Source organism: Panthera leo, chromosome E3 (assembly GCF_018350215.1).
Source record: "Panthera leo isolate Ple1 chromosome E3, P.leo_Ple1_pat1.1, whole genome shotgun sequence".
Taxonomy (NCBI): domain Eukaryota; kingdom Metazoa; phylum Chordata; class Mammalia; order Carnivora; family Felidae; genus Panthera; species Panthera leo.
The window spans coordinates 23,553,257-23,569,364 of record NC_056694.1 but is presented as its reverse complement, the minus strand read 5'-3'; the positions used below and the strand labels follow the sequence as shown (position 1 = coordinate 23,569,364).

At 45.1% G+C, this 16,108-nt stretch overlaps 1 protein-coding gene across 7 annotated transcripts in view; it reads left to right on the top strand.

Moving 5' to 3' along the window:
- The window catches only part of OTOA (otoancorin), a 73,273-nt gene that overhangs the window by 21,424 nt on the left and 35,741 nt on the right, over positions 1–16,108 (top strand). For all 7 annotated transcript variants that reach the window (XR_006197855.1, XM_042922282.1, XM_042922281.1 and 4 more), the window contains 6 exons: positions 3,587–3,687; positions 5,551–5,690; positions 7,700–7,823; positions 10,438–10,653; positions 13,360–13,527; positions 14,306–14,446. Coding sequence is in view for 6 of the 7 variants with exons in the window: in XM_042922282.1 (XP_042778216.1) it covers positions 3,587–3,687; positions 5,551–5,690; positions 7,700–7,823; positions 10,438–10,653; positions 13,360–13,527; positions 14,306–14,446 (890 nt within the window). In the remaining variant the exon portion in view is untranslated. The remainder of the gene's footprint in view (positions 1–3,586; positions 3,688–5,550; positions 5,691–7,699; positions 7,824–10,437; positions 10,654–13,359; positions 13,528–14,305; positions 14,447–16,108) is intronic.

Sequence of the window (16,108 nt, the reverse complement as noted above, 5' to 3'; positions counted from 1 at the left end):
ATGGAACGTGGAACGGTGGTTGCCAGGGGCTGGGGTGGGAGGGAGGAATAAGGAGTCCTTGTTTCATGGGGACAGAGTTTCGGTTTTGTGAAATGAAAAAGTTCTGGAAATAGGTGGTGTCGATGGCTGCCAGCAAAGTGAATGCACTTAATGCCACTGAAACATACACTTAAAAATGGTGAAGTTAGTAAATTTTAGGTTATGTTTATTTTACTACAATTGAAAAAAAAAGACAAAAAGGGATGGTTATATAGGTTAGTAATGCAGACAGAAACTCATGGCTTCAATTTGCTGAGTATTTTAAAAAAAATTTTTTTAATGTTTATTTTTGACAGAGAGAGAGACAGAGCATGAGTGGGGGAGGGGCAGAGAGAGATGGAGACACAGAATCTGAAGCAGGCTCCAGGCTCCGCGCTGTCAGCACAGAGCCCGACATGGGGCTCGAACTCACGGACTGTGAGATCATGACCTGAGCCGAAGTCGGACGTTCAACCGACTGAGCCACCCAGGTGCCCCTCTCAAAATAAATTTTTAACAAACTTTTAAAAATATTCAGCAAATTGGGGCGCCTGGGTGGCTCAGTCGGTTGAGCGTCCGACTTCGGCTCAGGTCATGATCTCACAGTCCGTGAGTTCGAGCCCCACGTCGGGCTCTGTGCTGACAGCGCGGAGCCTGGAGCCTGCTTCAGATTCTGTGTCTCCATCTCTCTCTGAACCTCCTCCGTTCATGCTCTCTCTCTCTGTCTCAAAAATCAATAAAGGTTAAAAAAAATTTTTTTTTAATTTATTTTGAGAGAGAGAGAGAGAGAGATGAGTTGGGTAGGGGCAGAGAGAGAGGAGAGAGCAAGAATCCCAGTGCAGAGCCCAACGTGGGGCTCCATCCCATGAACTGTGAGATCATGACTTAAGCTGAAACTAAGAGTTGGATACTTAACCAACTGAGCCACACAGGTGCCCAATTTAACGGAAGTAATGTAAACAAAATAAACTTTTTAAACACTTACCAAATTGTATTATGTGTCAGCCACTGGAGATACAAAAGGAAAATAAGACAGTCTCTGCTCTCATAGACCTCTTGTTTTATTGGGGGAGAATAGGTGGAGAAAAGTTTTAAACCAGCAAATTAAAAAGAGAGAGAGAAAGAGAGGAGAGAGAGAGAGAGAGAACTCAGGTACCAGTAGCTGCCATGAAGAAAATAAAATGGATAACGCTATAGAGAGGCTGAGTGTTTTCGACCACAACAGGGTTTGGCAAACGTTTTCTTTAAAGGGTCAGAGTAAATATTTTAGGGTTTGTGGGCCTGTAGTCTGGCTGAATTATTCAACTCTGATGTTCTGGTGCTAAAGCAAACATTGACAACAGATGAGCAGGAGTGGCTGTGTCCCAGCAAAGCCTTATTTATGGACACTGAAATTGGAATTTCAAAATTGTCACATGTCACAAAATATTCTTCTTCTTTTGATTTTACTTCCAACTGTTTTAAAGTGTAAAAACCAAGCTTGCAGCCTTTATAAGAGCAAGTGATGGGCCAGATTTGACCTGTGGGCTGTAGTTTGCCAGCCTCTGAACTACGAAATCAGAGTTGACATCTGAATTGAGACCAAAATGAGACATGGAATCAGTCAGGTGAGGCACTGGAGGAAGGGCATGGCAGGCAGGGGAACCAGCAAATACAGAGGCCCTGAGCCAGGAATGAGCTTTGCGATTTGGAGAAACGTAAAGGAAGCCTGTGGGGTTGGAGTGTGCTGAGGGCCAATCAATCCTTTTCCTGGAATTAAGCTCTGAGATTTGTATATAAGGAGCATTCAACAACAGAATAATCAATGTCTTCAGTGCGTAGCAGAATTCCCTCTGCCTGATGCATAATTACGGCCTCTAAATCTCACACTGTGTAACCCTAAGACAGCCACTCAACTCTAGACTTCCAGAATCCTTATTGCCAAACTTTAATTAGAGACAGACTTTCTTCTAAAATTCCTCGACGTTATGTTTCATTATTATACTAAAGGGAATTAAAACAAATTCTGTTTAGACTTTAAGCTTTTTATTTTTCATGAAGTTCCTTGAGGTACCTGGAAATACTTTGAGTGTTAAAAATACTCAAAGTATTTGAGGGGGCACCTGGGTGGCTCAGTCGGTTAAGTGTCTGACTCTTGGTTTTGGCTCAGGTCATGGTCTCATGGTGCATGAGTTCGGGCCCTACATCAGGCTCTGTGCTGACAGTGCAGAGCCTGCTTGGGATTCTCTCTCTCTACCCGTCCCCTGCTAGCTCTCTCTCTCTCTCAAAATAAATAAATAAACTTAAAAAAAAAAAAAAAGTCTGCCTCTAAAAAAAGAAAATCCAATCTTGGAGATCCTTGGACTTCAGAAATACAGTTTATGCTTTATAATTAATTTAAAATTAACAACTCACCTTGGTTCTGGATGAATTTAGTGGTTCCCCCCTCTCCCAAACTCTCTAGTCTTCTGGGACCACCCTTCTAATAACCAATTCAGATGTCCAGAGTCTTTATCTCATCTAGGGAATCCTAGGGTGTTTACCTGTGCTCACCCCAACAGCTCTGATTCCTGGGTTGGGGAGACACCCTGTTGTTCTTGTGACCCAGCCCAAGCAGTGGCCGACTTCACCATCTCATCTGGGCATGTGAGTCATTGCCCATGGCTTTTCGCAACAGCTCTTGGTAATGGATTCACTGTGCCTTGAAAATGCTCCCCTGCTTCTTCCATTTCTCCGAAGTGCCACCAACACAATATTGTTGTGTGTAAAAGTCTTTTACTGGAGGATTAGAGGTAATGGGGGCCGATTCTAGCTTAGTGAAACTTGAAGTCCAGATAGATCCTGAACATGATTGTTCTTGAAGTCCCACTGACATCCCACTGATGAGCAATTTCAAATGGCTGAACAGAGTGACAGAGGGAGTCTTCCGGGATTTCAGAGGGAGAAATTACTGATGACTGAGGAGACAAGACAAGGCGTTAAGAAAGAGGAAATGTTTGAGGTCATTTTTGAAGGTAGGATTTCAGAGCGGAAGAGTTAGGGCAGAGGCATTCTGGCTGATAAGAAGGGCGCACGTGAGAGAAGATTTGGAGAATGTTTGGGGTGCATATAAGGAAGGAGAAGTAGTTGGTTTGGCTCAAGTACAGGAACCTGGTGCTAATCAGTATGGCTGAATAATGATTGTTACCGGTAGTAAGAAAAGAGAGTCAAATATATTTCAAGTTGTGAGACTATTTAGTAACTAAGTGAACTGAAAGAAAAGCTTATTTTGTGACCTTAACTATTAAAAAATAACCTGCATTTTTAATAAGTTCCCAGGTGATGCTGGTGCTGTTGGTCTGGGGACCACACTGCTGACTTACAAACAAACCCTCAGATGGCTGGCATCTGTGATTTGCCTGTGTGTAGCATAGCATCTCATAGGTAGGAGGCGCTCCATGAATGGTTATTGAATGAATTAATGAACACAGGAAGGAGGTCCTGACATCAAAGATACTTTCGACTATCACATACCAGTGCAAAAGCTTTTATTTGTTTATTTATTTACTGATTTATTTATCATATTTCTTCATTTATTTATTTTTTGCAGATGACTCTGTTTCATGGGTCAGTGCAGAAAACTTATGGATTTTGGGCAGATATATGGTTCACCTATCATTTGAAGAAATTACGAAAATTAGTCCTGTAGAAGTAAGTTGGAAAAGTACATTTACATGTCCCCATCACCAAGCCATCTGGGGAAAGGTGTATTCTAAACCTGTCATGTTTAGCCAGCTAGTCCAGGTGCCCTGGAAGATTGGGTACCCACCTCAGCCAATATATCTTGAGCCTCTAAAGAAAACTCTCATGTGGTTGGTCGTCAGATTGTGTTTAGTGTAGAAGGGCCAAGAAAAGAACTGCAGACAACCAAGATAGCTCTGATGTGAACAAACATGGTATAAAGAAAATGTTGGCTGTGAACCAAAAGTCATTTTAGGGTATTTAAAGGCCAAGGATGATAGCGACAGAGTTTCCAGTTCTTGGAAGCATGAACTCGAATCAAATGAAACATAGATTACTAGCAACTTGTATTTATAGCTAATTCTACTGATTGCTACTTCAGCATGAGCAATGATTGGATTTTAAGTATAGACTTTACAGTTGAGAAATATGTAAGTTCTAAGGTTACTTAACTCACTGGTCAGCCTGTCTCTGTCTTCCTGATGTTAACCCAATGACACTAAAACCCCTGGGCATCATGATTCTGGAAAGCAGTCTCCAAAACACGCTGCCAACAGAGAGGCATTCATAAAGACTTTGGGGCTTGCCTCCAGTTTTTATCTTGTGTGCCTTGACTTTCTTCTGGCCAGTGAGAGAAGTGTTTGTATCAGATGGCTGGCTTGTTCAAGGGCCAATTGACCCAACGATGTCTGGTTATTATGAAACTGGAGGCAGAGCCAGGTTTTTCTTTTCAAAAATTTTTGAAAAATTTTTTAACTGCAGTATGGTTGACATATGTAGGTTCCTCTTTTTACCTAGGAGGCTGAGAATATTTCACATAAATTTATATTTATTTATTTACTTATTTATTTATTATTTTTGAGGGAGAGACACAGAGTGTGAGCAGGGAGGGGCAGAGAGAGAGGGAGACACAGAATCTGAAGCAGGCTCCAGTCTTGGAGCTGTCAGCACGGAGCCCGACGTGGGGCTCAAACCCACGAACTGTGAGATCATGACTTGAGCTGAAATCGGACGCTCCACCAACTGAGCCACCCAGGTGCCCCTAACTTTCAATTTATAATCCTCAGTTATAAAATGGATTAAACCTCACTTTTACTCTCCCAATATTGAGTGAATTTCCAGAAGTTAGATAGAGATTAAATTTTTATGGAAGCTGGGCCCCTGGGGAGGAATTTCTAAGATCAAGAGGCCATTTGCAACTTTTCTTCATCATCTAAAAGTGTAGAGAAGAGAGGCAAAGCCACAGAGGACCAGCACGAAGGGGGAATTTATCTGGAGAAAGAGTAGAATCCTCAAGGGAGAGACAACTTTATAAGCACAGAGTAGCAGTGCATAGAAAGATAAGACTTCAGCTTGACACCCTTGGACACATAGGCAGAAAATGAACAAGAACAGAAAGAATCTGAATGGTATACGTAATAAAGTTGAATCTATTTATCTATATCTTTCTATATATTTGTATCTTACCATGGGAACACACAATCTTTTTCATCACCTGAGGCCCATTTGTAAACTCATCTACTTAAAAAAAACCTGATTCCCCAAAGTGAAACATTTGTGGACCACATTCTCTGACCTCCATATAACAAATCTACAAATAAGGGTGCAAATATTAGCTTTCAAAGAGTTCAACTGCTCCGATATTAAAATATAATACTTTCCTAAATAGCATTTGGGTTGAAGAGGAAACCAAAGCAGTTGTTACAGACTGTTGAGAAATCAATGACCACAGGAACTGGGCATCTCGGAATCTCTGAGATGGGGTGCAGTGGGGACCGCAAGGGTGGGGCTGTTTGGGGTCACGTCAACCCCCTTCCTGTCCTTGTCTACCAGATTGGGCTGTTTATCAGCTATGACAATGCCACCAAGCAGCTGGACACAGTTTATGACATCACCCCTGACCTGGCCCAGGCGTTTCTGGAGAGGATCAGCTCCTCCAGCTTTGACGTGAGGAATACCTCCACCATCCACAGGCAAGGGGTGGGGGCTCTGGGTCCTCGCAGCTCTTTCCCAAGATGTGATCTAAGCACCAGCTTCCTCTGAGCAGCAGAAGACCCTGGGAGGGAAGGGGGGTGGCTGGTCTATCTCTTTATATAGCCCCATGTCTTTGTGCATGTGACGGGAGGCGTTTCCCCAAAGAAACACCCTTTGAAAGGGTTGGGAGGTGGGGTGAGGTAGAACAAATGCTTTCTGAGCATCTCCTGTGCCAGGCGTTTAATGCAACCTTATCAAGTGCTAAGATTCCAGCTGTGGGCATAGAAATAGAATATTTTAAATACTCAGTACTTGGTCTATTCCAAGGTAAACGTGTGGTTTCCATTAGGGTGGGTAAAGTATTAGAAATAGCTTTTGGCTCCCCATATTTGTGAACCTCTTGTTATCCAGCTTCTCGGGTGGGGAGTCCACAGATGATGTCGGCTCTGGAATTTAGTGATTGTAACATGATCCTCCAGGAATGCTTTCCAGCAGAAGCAGGCCTGGAGCTATGTACTTGGCGACCCCAGAAAGGGTTTGAATATTAGCCGGAGGGAGCATGCAGTGGGGAGTGCTGTTCAACCATCTCTCCATCTCTCAGGGACACATATCACAGTGCTTCCCCTGACATCACTGTATTATGGTAAATTTTATCAGAGTCGCTTATAGGGAATGTTCTTATATGAAACTATTACACCTTCTTCCCCCATCCTTACTAATTTTTACCCATTATCTTGGGTCCCGTTTTTAGGGGTACACAAAAATAGCTTACTGGTTAAGAACATGGGACCTGGAGCCAGACTTCCTGGGTTTAATTCTGGCTCTGCCACTTACGAGTTGCGTGATTTGGGCTGTGTCACTTTACCTCTCTGTGCCTCCACTTCCCCATCTGTAAAATGGGAGATGATAACCTGCCTCCCTTTTCAAGGTCCTTGTAAGGCTTATGCACACCTGACACATAGTAAGTGCTCAGGACAGTAGTTCTTCAGCCTTCCCTTCCCTTGAGTCTTCTTTTCTCATCCGACACATTTTCAAATCCTTCCTGACCCGGTTGCTCTTCTGTGGTCATGTCTGAGCATGACGCTGTCTTTCTAAGAGGGTGGATCCAGGTTGAGCATGGTCAACCAGGTGGTCCAGCCATGCTGAATTGAATAGATTTCATACTAACTCTAAGAGCATCCATTAATGAATCAGTGCCTGGTGTCTACCGGGAAGGATGCTAATCAATTGGTATGGCTCTTCCCATTGAACTCTCACAGTACTCCTGATGCCTACATTCATCATATTTATCGTGATGTGCTGTGATGAACACAGCCAACCTCCCTTTTATTAAAGGCTCAGAGAGACAGGTCCACCCTGTACAGTAGTGCACCGTGTGCACTGTTCAACTGTGCAGCAGCCTTGCGGAGAAGTTAAGTAATTTGTTGGCTCAAACATCCCATACAGCTGCGCTTCAAACTCTTGTTGGCCTAAATCTATGCTCTTAACCACAAAATACAGTACCCCCAGCTAGACCAGGGTTCACATCCCACTTCTGCCCTTATATTGTTTTGCTTCCTTTTTCTTTCCTTTCTGGCGGTGTAGGTCATAAACCATCTTGGAAATACATCTGCCTCAGAGAATCCCTCAGGGTGGACAAACCCTTAATCTCCATGTGGAAAATGGGGAGTTTTCTGTGGCTAACTCAGGACCACACGTTCCTTGTGCCCCTTACTGCCTCGGGAAGAGAGAGCATAGGTGGATGGGTCTCGATTTAAGTCCTGGGGCCACGTCCAGTCTTGGGCCAGTCACTTGACCGTGCTGAGTCTGTCTGACCTTCTGTGAAATGGGGCTCAGAGCATCTGCCTTGTAGGGTTGCTGTGATGGGGTAATCCAGGTACAGGGTTCAGCACAGTCCCTGGCATGTGATAGCTGCTCTGACCGTGACTCTTGGCTCTGGGTGGGAGGGGGCTGTGGTTGTGACCCCCAGCTCTGAGCCCCCTGCCAGCACCCTTATCTTCCCACACAGGCTGGGGCTGCTGGTCTGTTTCTACCATGACCTGGATTTGCTGGACGCCGCGGTGGCTCAAGTCCTCCTTCACCAGATGATCAAGTGCAGCCATCTGAGGGGCTTCCAGGCTGGGGTTCAGAAGGTGCGGATGGGGCACAGGGCCCTGGGGAAATGGCCAGAGAGTTGGGGAGCACAGTCCTGCCTGGCCTTTGAGAGAAAATATGTGGGGTTAATTGGGATCTGGGTCCACCCACAGCAGATGGCATCCCATCCCAAATCCTGGGATGAGCTTCAACAGTATCGGGGAAAACCCAGAATAGATCAGAATTCAGAGTGGCCACCTCAAGCTTAACTGTGCATAAGGATCGCCTGGGGATCCTAAATGTGGCTTGTGATTCAGTGGGTCTGAGTGGAGCCCTAAGTGGAGGGAGACTGCACATCTAACAAGCTTCCAGGCGATGCTGAAGCAGCTGGTCCGGTTACCGTGCTTGGAACAGCAAGGAGATAAAAGCAAGGTTCTCAAACCTGGCTCTGCATTAGCACTCGGCCAGCTCCGTTCCTGGAGATTCTCCAGGTACTGATCAGAGGTGTGGCCTGGGAATGGTATGTTTTAAAAGTTCCTCACATGATTCTAGTGCAGCCTTGGTTGAGATGCCCGGATTAGGTGTATTTGTTGAGTTCCTAGACCAAAGCTCTGCACAAACTGACAGGCTGTTTCTCATGTACTCTCTCCCTCCATGTCTCCTTTCTTCCCTTAAAGTCTCAATTCTGCCCTGCTTCTCTCACTTTTTTGGCCCTTCTCATTTTTTTTTTTTAATGGAAAAGATGACGTGAGAACAACATTAAAGAAAAGGTTGATAGAACCATCAATAATTTCACAGCAGGTTTTCACATGTAACTATAAAATCCCCGATCCCATTTGACATTTGACAATAGTCATCATTATCTTGATCAGAGCATATTTTTTAAAATTAATTAATTAATTAGTTTTTTTAATCTTTATTTTTGGGAGACACACACACACACACACACACACACACACACACACACACACAGAATGCGAGTGGGGGAGGGGCAGAGACAGAGGGAAACACAGAATCCGAAATAGGCTTCAGGCTCTGAGCTGTCAGCACAAAGCCCCATGCGGGGCTGGAACTCACGAACCGCGAGATCATGACCTGAGCCGAAGTCAGACACTTAACTGACTGAGCCACCCAGGTGCCCCTTTAATTTATTTTTTTAATATTTATTTATTTTTGAGAGAGAGAGAGAGAAGAGAGAATGAGCGGGGAGGGGCAGAGAGAGAGGGAGATACAGAATCTGAAGCAGGCTCCAGGCTCTGAGCTGTCAGCACAGAGCCCGACGTGGGGCTCGAACTCACGAGCCGTGAGATCATGGCCTGAGCTGAACTCAGACGCTTAACCGACTGAAACACCCAGGTGCCTCACATATTTTTATTTCGAAGGAAAAGAATCCCTCCCAAGCAAGCTCAAAGCAAACATAAAAGAAATGTATTTTAAGGCCACAGGTTGCATGTGTAGCCATGGCTGCAAAACAAGAAAGTCCGAGCAGATGAGGATAGCAGTGTTCCTTCTGGGATCACCTAGCTCAGTACTTCTGAAACCAGAGCGTGCATCAGAGTCACCTGCAGGACTTGTTAAAATAAGGTTGCTGGGCTTCTTGCCCAGAGTCTCTGGTTCAGGAGGGCGGGAGTAGGGCCTAAGAATCTGCATTTCTAACAAGCATCCAGGGACACCGCTCGTCGAGGACCACAGGGCTTTGAGAATCACTGCCCTACCACATGCCTCCGTCTTAACAGACTGGGAAGCGGAGTCCTGAGGAAGGACAGCTGCGGAATTTGGAGAACCCAGGGGCTGTGACAGCTGTTTCTTTCACTTCCCTCTGCTGCCCCCAAGTGGCCATTTCAGTATTGCCTGGTGCACTTGTCTGTGATGAATATATTCCTACAACTTCAGGTGTTAAAACAGGAACAGTTCTTTTTTTTTGGTACAGAGCTCATGTTACAACAGATAATTTTATCACCTTTACTGGAAGCAGTTACTGTATCACTAAACAGGTATATTATAATAAAATAATTGTTAAGGATATGCCAGAAATGTGAAAACATGTATAAAAACAGTTTTCAGTAAAAAGCATAGAACGTTGCACTTCCATTCATATTACAACTGTGTGAAAACTACATGCTGTAGTTTACTTATAATGCATATATTTATAAAGGCGTCAGAAATCTTAGACACATACATGCCCCATTACTTTAATTAATCAGTTATTTTTATGAGGTAGGATTTTTAGGAGACTTTTACTTTCTTGTTACTGTTGAGAATTATTTTTACGTGGATTACATATTATGAAAAACACCATGGATATTTCGTGAAAGAAAAACAGACATGTATGGATGCAGGGTTCAAGGTCACAGAAAGAAAATAGATGCTATGAGAGTGTGGTGGAATTATGGATAAAGTGAACAAAATTTCCTTCTGCCATGTGTTAAGTTTGATTTAATAGCAAATTAATATTTAAATGAAGCACAAAGTGAATTTGCGGCATGTTAAGGTCAAGGCTAGAGGAGGTGGTGTTCTCAGTGGGCGACTCATTGTCTGGCCAGGGCTTGACGACAGGGTGGAGGGGGTGGGAAGGCAGGGTGGTGGTGGTGTTGTGACAACCCCAGGGTGTAGGCAGAGGGAGCCACTGCCCTGCTTGTTATGGAGCCTCATTTCAGCCTGCTTCCCTTCTAGCTCAAAGCCAACCTCCTGGACATTGCCACGGAGAACCAGACCCTCAATGAGACTCTGGGCTCTTTGTCGGATGCGGTTGTGGCCTTGACCCACAGTCAGCTGGAATCCCTCTCCCCTGAGGCTGTGCATGGCGCCATCTCAACTCTCAACCAGGTCTCAGGCTGGGCCAAGAGCCAGGTCATCATCTTGTCTGCCAAATACTTGGCCCATGAGAAGGTCAGTTGGAGCTTTGAACTCTTTTTTTAATGCTCTGAGACCCAAGGGCCAGTGATACACAGGGAGGGTGGCCAATCAGTAAGAAAATAGTACTGAAGGGGACTTGCTCTGCCATTTACTAGCTGTGGGACAGTGGACGATTGGCTTAAATTCTCTTTGCCTCAGTTTCCGTTTGTAAGATGGGGATAACAGTAGCACTTCTGCAGCAGGAGGGCTGTAAGGATTCTGAGTCAGTACACAGGAAGGGGTTGGAACATGTGACCTTGAGTATGAGCTCAGGGAGTAGTAGTAGCTACTGTTGTGCTGTTTGCAAAGCGTGGGATCCATCCCAGGATTTCCTTGCTTGTTGTTGAGGCTGCGAACACATCCCTCATCTTGAGATGAGAGATAATGCTATTTTATTCATCTTGGGCCGCAGGGAGGGAATTGTCCTCAGTAGATTTTGCTTGGGGGGGGACAGGATCCTTTAGTCACGCTCTAGATGCTCCTGGGGTGGGAAATGAGTCTTTTTCCTGGGGAAGCCGTCTCTCTGCCCTGCGCTTTGTAGAAGGGGCTCCAGAGACCTGAGCCCCTAAACATTTTGGTGTCCTGCTTTTTCTGTCTCATAGCCATGTCCCAGGATGCAACTAGTTCATGAGGATTGGATCGGGACCAGTTCCAAAATGACAACAATTACAAATATTCATTAAGTACTTACTGTGTGCCAGGTTCGGGTCTAAGTGAGTTAGTTGTTCAGTGTTTCCAACAACTCTGTGAAGTCAGGAGTGTGTTATAACCTTCATTTTCCATATCATTCATGAGAGGCACAGAATGTATAAGGGAATTGCCAAGGTCACATAAAGGGACACAGGATGTCTGGCTTCAGAGTCCACTTGCTTAACTCCCATGCTAACTACCTCCAGCATGGCACCATGACCGTTGTCCGCCCATTGTTACTTTCTGACTCAAGGCCAAGGATAGCCCATTCTTCTTGTGCCCTCTAGCCTCATGGCATCTTCAGTTTGACATCTTTGCAGCCCTTCTCTGTTTTGACTAGGGCCACCTGAGTCTATCTGGACAGTTCTCTGTGAATGTGATTTTAGGGAGCTGAGGGAGACTGTCTTGTTCCTCCCAACCCTGGACAAAGTGGCTTGTCTTTTTCCTAGTGTCCCTCTCTTCCTACAGAGAGGTCAGGCCACTTACGAAGAAGCCAAGAGCTCGAAAGGTCTTGCTTTCCTTGAGGACAGTAGAGACTATCCATTCTACAGAGCATAACAGGGAAACCATTCAACTGGCTTTTTTGTAGACCTAAGGAATGAGTGTCCCTGTTTGTATGGAAAACCTCTGCATCTTTACTCTAAAGGAGGGAGAAAAAACAAGCATAGTTTCTGATGGGGCAGACAGCTACAATCCTATTTGTCATAAAATATCAGACCCAGATCCTGAAACATTTCTTTTTTTTTTTAATTTTTTAAATGTTTATTTATTTTTTGAGAGAGAGTAGGGGGAGGGGCAGAGAGAGAGGGAGACAACAGAATCCAAAGCAGGCTCCAGGCTCTGAGCTGTCAGCACAGAGCCCAACGCGGGGCTCGAACCCACGGACCGTAAGATCATGACCTGAGCTGAAGTCAGACACTTAACCTACTGAGCCACCAGGCGCCCCCCCAAAACATTTCTTTATTTCAACTCAGAGCTTCTGCATGGAGATAGACGAACATGGGGCTTTGCTATGTCAGGTGACATAATGAGAAAAATGGGTACAAGTGAGTGGGGCTGGGTAAACTGACAGCCCCACGACCCAAGCTCAAGGGGCACCTGCTGGTCAGTTCTTGCCAATTGTTGCCAACCTGGACCCAGTATTGCTTGGCATTCAGATTTTTTAAAAAATCAGACTCAAACCTGGATTTTAATGAAAATTTACCCAATTAAAAAAATTGTTTTAAGTTTATTTATTTTGAGAGAGAGAAAGAGAGGAGAGAGAGGGGTGGGAAGGGGCAGAGAGAGAGAGAGAAAGAAACCTAAGTGGCTCCACACTGTCAGCGGAGAGCCCAACTTGGGGCTCCAACTCATGAACCGAGGGATATGATCTGAGCCGAAATCAAGAGCTGAATGCTTAACCAACTGAGCCACTCAGGTGCCTCCAAATTTCCTCAGTTTAAAAAAAATTTTTTTAATGTTTATTTGTTTTTGAGAGAGAGAGAGAGTGAGACAGAGTGTGAGCGGGGGAGGGGCTGAGAGAGAGAGGGGGACACAGAATCTGAAGCGGGCTCCAGACTCCGAGCTGTCAGAGCCTGATGCAGGGCTTGAACTCACGAACCATGAGATCATGACCTGAGCCCGAAGTCGGGTGCTTAACCGACTGAGCCACCCAGGTGCCCCAGTTTCCTCAGTTTTTAAGTGTTGTCAGCCAGTTCAAATTAAACACACACACAAAAGCCTATTGCCTGCCCAGCTGTGGTGCACAGATCATCACTTTCTGATATTTGTACTGTGGCCTCGGACAGCAGGGTACTTCCCCCGACAGAGCACTTGCCTTCTGTGTTGTGTTTTGATACCACCTCTCTTTTCTGATAGAAGGAAGGAAGGAAGGTCTGGGAGGGCAGCATGTGTCTGTTCACCGTGGTGCCCCTGGTACCCATCCCAGATACCCAGCATGCAGAGGGGCAAGTGTCGGCCAGGTGAGAAACCAGAACAGAACCTCACGCTCCTCGCGGCCCGTCTTGCCAGGTGCTGTCTTTCTACAACGTCAGCCAGATGGGCGTGCTGCTGGCTGGGGTTGGCACCCAGGCCTTCTACAGCATGGATCGCAGGGACCTCTTGCAGGTCCTGAGAAGCACGATCTCCCTGCATGTGTCCGACTTGTCACCTGCCCAGCAGCAAGGCGTCCTCAGCAAGGTGAGAGAAAGACATCTCGTCCTCAGCCGTGTGGCTCACAGAGTATGTGGTTTTGGGGTGTTGTGAGTGGGCTATGACTTTGGGCTGTCGACTCAGGGCTGGGGTTAGCTCAGCCTTTGGCGAGGGAGCATTCTGAACCTAGATGATGCCGTCTCCTGGTGCCTACCTTTCCTCCTTTCCAGAAGGGGCTCTTTGGGTCACACTATATTTCTTCCCAGACCCTGGTGCTTTCCTTCACCAGTTGACTCCGGAAGACTTTAGTTAAATTAGGTTTCTTGATATAATAATTTTTGAAAGTTTTTCAAATCTAAAAATGAATCCTGAAGGTCTCAGAGTGCTTCTGAAAGCCTCTTCCATGATCCGAAGTCACACCTGTATTCTCACTTGGCAGTGGGTCTTTGGGTATCCTGTTCTATCAGACCTGCTATGTCCAGTTACAAAATCTGTTAGGAGACCAAACTTAAGGAGTTTGGCTTAAAATATCAACACCTTGCCGAGAGCAATAGCACGTTTGGTTAAAATTGTATGCGTTCCTGAATAAGACAGACTTGTGCTTGAATCTTTGAATCTTACTTATCAACTTTCAACCAATTATTTATGAAGCCTCAGTTTTCTTACCTGCAAAATGGGGTAAGGGAAATCCCCCACCTCACAGGGTTGCTGAGCAGATAATGCTGAATCTTATGGCCTGTGAATCACTGACACAGTCCCTGGGCCTTGTGCAAAGTTCAGTGCACCTTCTACGAGGTGGTCATTCGTTTATTCTCACTCTTGGCAGATGATCGAAGCAGGAGACACTGTCTCAGGCATTGTGGAAATACAGGGGGCTTTCTTTAAAGAAGTATCTCTCTTCAATTTACGGAGGGAACCCGGATTTAACACAACAGTCCTAAAGGAAAAGGAACTTCGGAGGAGTCAGGTATGACCACTAAGGATTCTGACACCAATTTGGATGTGTGTGTATGTGTGTGTGTTGGGGGTTGGAGGCTCCCACACCAACAAGGAATTCTCCAACATAGCGGAGAATCGTGGGTGTTCCACAATTCAACTCCATTCTGACACTGTATACTGGCGATAGCATCAGATCCCACAGGGTAAGGGTTCAGTCCTGCAATACTATACCCCCTGCCCCTCAACTGCAAGTGCCAGTCACCAGGTCTTGGCTGTCCCCTGTGCTTCTGACCTCCCAGTTGTAGATTGAAGGTTCCAATGACCCTGCTGCCCCCACCTTAGTTTGATTAATTTGGTAGAGTGGCTCACAGAATTCAAACATGTTACTTACTAGCTCATCGGCTTATTATAAAAGGATATAACCCAGGAACAGCCAGATTGAAGAGATGCATCGGACAAGGTATATGGGGGAAAGGGTACAGGGCTTCCACGCCCTCTCCGGATGTGCCACCCTCTCAACACCTACACATGTTCACCAACTGAAAGCTCTCTGAACCTGGTGCTTTTGGATTTTTATGGAGGCATTATTATGTAAGCATGGTTGATTAAAACATTGGCCATTGATGATTGGTTCAACATCTAGCCCTTCTCCCCTCCCTGCAGGTTGGGGGTGGGACTGAAAGTTCCAACCCTCCAATCCTGTGTTTGGTTCTTTCTGCAACATCCCTCCTTCCTCAGGTGTTTTCCTGAAGTCGTCATTCACATAACAAAAGACACCTTGATGGCTCTCCTCACTTAGGAAATTCCTAGGGTTTTAAGCTAAATGCAGTAGGGGTGCCTGAGTGGCTCAGTTGGTTAAGCATCCAGCTTTGGCTCAGGTCGTGATTTCATGGTTCATGGGTTTGAGCCCTGCATTGTTGGTCTTTGTGCTGACAGCTCAGCCTGCTTCAGATTCTTTATCTCCCTCTCTCTGCCCCTCCTCTGCTCGCAGTGGGAGCATTTCTCAAAAATAAAAATAAAATTAAAAAAAATTAAAAACCAAAACAAAACTAAATACAGTAGAACCTTGGGTTGTGAGTAACTTGTTCTGTGAGGGTCCTGCAAGATGAGCAAACATTTCTAATAAATTTTAACTTGGTAAAAGAGCAATGTCTTATAATACAAGTAGCACATGACGCTGAACGTCACATGATCACAACTGAGCCAGTGGTTCTTGAAATTCGCTTTGATATACAAGTGCTTTGGATTACAACCATGTTTCTGGAACAAATTATGCTCGCAAACTAAGACTTTACTGTATATATTTTTTATTAGTAATAAGATGCCCAGATCACTCCTGAATTTTTGAGTCTGCCTTGTGGGAAAGTTCTATTTAAGGTTAATTTGGTAAAAGAAATTTATTTCTGTGTAATTAAACTCAGGAGGCAAAACAGTGTAGTGTTAAGAAATTGGACAAGACCTGAGTGTGTATTTGGGTGTGGCTATCAGTTAATTTTGGGGTGCTTCTTCTCACTTGGCCTCAGTTTTCTCATGTGTGAAATGGGGATGATTTCATGAGAATCAGTGATGCAAGATGTATCTTTATACCACTGGGCACATGGCAGTGCACTCTAACTATTAGCGGTTATCACACGTATTATTAAGGGCTGCTGGTGCTGAGGCTGCTTGGGGAGGACTGTGCTTTGGAGGC